The sequence below is a fragment of the Mesitornis unicolor genome, unplaced genomic scaffold (assembly GCF_000695765.1).
Source record: "Mesitornis unicolor isolate BGI_N332 unplaced genomic scaffold, ASM69576v1 scaffold41249, whole genome shotgun sequence".
NCBI classification, from domain to species: domain Eukaryota; kingdom Metazoa; phylum Chordata; class Aves; order Mesitornithiformes; family Mesitornithidae; genus Mesitornis; species Mesitornis unicolor.
The window spans coordinates 1-2,887 of record NW_010207306.1 but is presented as its reverse complement, the minus strand read 5'-3'; the positions used below and the strand labels follow the sequence as shown (position 1 = coordinate 2,887).

General features: G+C 57.5%; 1 protein-coding gene across 1 annotated transcript in view; it reads left to right on the top strand.

The window, feature by feature from the left end:
- PRRG3 (proline rich Gla (G-carboxyglutamic acid) 3 (transmembrane)) overlaps positions 1-356 on the top strand; it is a gene marked incomplete at its 5' end in the record, with an annotated part of 1,188 nt that extends 832 nt beyond the window's left edge. The window contains one exon of the mRNA XM_010192086.1: positions 1-356. This exon is cut by the window's left edge and continues 199 nt beyond it. Coding sequence (XP_010190388.1) covers positions 1-356 — 356 coding nt within the window.
- Between the last annotated feature and the right edge of the window lie 2,531 nt (positions 357-2,887).

The following is a 2,887-nucleotide window of genomic DNA, read 5'->3' as shown; positions in this document are numbered from 1 at the left end:
CCTATGCCCAGAACCGCTCCCTGGCCAGCCGAACGGGACGCAGCCTCCCCAGGGTCATGGTGTACCGGGAGCAGTCGCAAAGCCAAGGGGAAACCCAGTATCAGCGAGAAGCGAGCAACCGCGTGGCTGGAGATGGTAGAGTTGGCAGCACTCCCCAGCAAGACAGCACCCTCTACCCACCAGAGCATTCGGTCTCCGTCCTTTCCAGACTGTCCAGTGCCACCCCTCCACCTTCCTACGAGGAGGTGACGGGCCACCCGGAGAGCAGCAGCGGCGAAGAGACCAGCGTCTCCTACAACGAACCGCCGCCCAAGTATGAAGAGATTGTGGCCGCTGCCCCTGTCGCGGGCAAATAGTGGCTCTGTCTCCCTTCTGCCTCTTCACACACTCACGCTCACACCCCCACCCACCCTTCGCCGTGCCCGGGGCCCCCTTTGGGTGCCAGTTGGTGCCCTGTCTCACCTGTACAAGCTGGTGCCATCACACAATAGCCTTACCCTCCTAACCAAAAATACCTGTCCCCGAGGGGGGTGAGGCTGGGCTGCAGGGATGGCTCTGGAGCCAGCCAGACATCTCCTGCCCCTCACTCCCTGCTCACGTAAGTGCTGTAGCGGCCAGAGCAGAGCAGCGGCTTGTTTTTGGCTCAATGCGGGGGTCTCCCCATGGTGCATTTGATTTCCCCACTTCCCTCTCAAATAGACATAACATTTCCCATGACTAAAACAGCCTTGCTGCCTCCCTGGCGTGCTGCTCAGCCTTACCCCAAGTCCTCACTGGGCTCTGTTCTGGTGCTTGGGGCTCTGATTAGAAGTTGGGGATGCAGGAGGGGTGTGGTGAATTTCTGTCCATCCCCAAAGTTGGTGTCCACACTTTGTGTTTGGGGACAAAGTGCCTCCCTTGTGTGAATTTGTTGCCAAGAGGAATGAGGAACCCGGCCCATCCTGTGGTGCCTGTAGTGATACTCACTGCCCGGAGATCGGGGAGGAGCAGTCAGGGAGGTGCTCTCTGATCTCCTAGATCCCTTTGGAAAGGGGGAAAGGTGGTCTTGTACATGAGGTAAGTGACTTTGGAGCAGCAGGTCCCTCTCCTGATGATCTCTGCTTTCCCCCTGTGGGGTGCCGGGCAGCTGGAGGTCTGGCTGTGGTGGAGCTGGCTGATGGGGTCATCTCTGACCTCAAGCCAAAGGTGATCTCATGGCTTTAGGCGGTGGGGATGCTCCTCTTCCCTGGAGTGTGGCCAGTCTGGTGTCTGCTCCAGAGGTGGGATGAAGAGGGAGACTGTGGATGGGCCAAACCACCCCTCCCTACCCCAAACCTCCATCCTACCTGGCTCCTCTCTCTGGGGTTCTTTGTCCTCCAGAGCAGGTAAAGGGGAATGCAAGATCCTGCTTTCCTCTGGTGGGCAGAGAGCTTGTTGGCCGTGGCGCGGAGGGCCTGATGACAGAGGCAAGAGCTGACTGATCATGCCCCAACCTGGCCATGCCAGTGGGTCAGGAGTGGCCAAATTCTGTTGCGCCTGAGCACCGGGTGGTTGTGGTGCCAGGGCAGGGCAGACCCAGGTACTTTGCTGTGGGACCAGAGTGTCCCCTTTTCCTGAGCAGCTGCTTTTGGGGTCCAAGCAGCAGAGCTGTCCTTTCCCAGTCATGTCTGATGGGTTAAACTGGGGGTTGTGCTCACCGCTCCCTCAGGAGTAGCCCAGAAACTCCCAGCACTGCCCCCCCTTGGTGTTCGCCCCAGCACCAGTCTCTCCACCAGCACCAAAAGGCTATTGTACATCCATCTGCACCCTGCTCGGTTCCAGCGATGCTCTCCCAGAGCTGAGGCTTGCCCAGTGTGGCCGTTCCTGGGGCAGGACAATGTGGGGTTTGCAGCTGCTGGCACCTCGGTTGTCCCCTCCCAGGCCTTTACTTTTGCCATTTGGCCTTAGCAGATTGGGGTGATGGGAAGACCTGACGAGTGTCGGGGTCAGAGCTTGGAAAAGACTGGAGGGAGACAAGGGCACTCTGCGTCCTCTGCCTTTGATGCTTGGTCATAATCCCTGCAGTTTGTATTCTGTAAAACTTTGTAAATTTCTGTGCAAAAAAAAAAGGTATTTATTAAAAAACCCTCACTGTCTGAGTGGCACAGGGTGACTTTTTCCCACGGGGTTGTTGGCTTTGCTGGGCACAGCTGGGTTTCCATCTCGGGGGGTGTACTTGGGGCTCAGCTCTGTGGAGCAGTGGAGGTAGCTGTGGGGCGATGGCACCAATCTGATGGCTGCAGCACAGTCCCTGGTGAGGAGGGGACCATCTCTGGAGTGGGGCTGGGAACAAGCCCCACACATTTAATGGGAGCTTTTGACTGCCCTGGACATGTGGTACAACTCAGCCAGAGCTGGAGCGTGTCCTGTGAGCCCTGACTAGTCACCGGTAGGTGAAGTGTGGAGGGATTTCCTAAGGTCTTTGAGGGGATTTAGGTGCCGAAGTTGTCTTGCTCTGTGTCCTCCTAAACCTCTTAGATAATCCCTTTTAAATAGCCAGACTAGGGCAGCGTGGGATTTATTTTAAACCCTTTCAAAACCAGATTTTACGGTCAGGTCTTGGACCCTGTCCCCATTCAGAAATGTTTAAAAGTGCCGTTCATCCCAAACAGATCGTTTTATCGCTGCAGACTCTGCTAAGAGGCAGGAGAGATCAGCTCCTGCACAGCTCGGCGCTTGGATGGCCACCGTCCCCGTTGCTGCGGTGGCCTGGGGACATGGGGGGTGGCATGGGACAGGACAACGGCGTTGGCGTCCCAAGAAGAGCCGGGCTAAGCCCTCGCCTTCACGCGTGGGTTGGTTTGTGTGTGCGTGGGGACGGGGGGGACCCTGGTGACGCTGAACCCTGCGTTTGCTTTTGCCTCCGGCC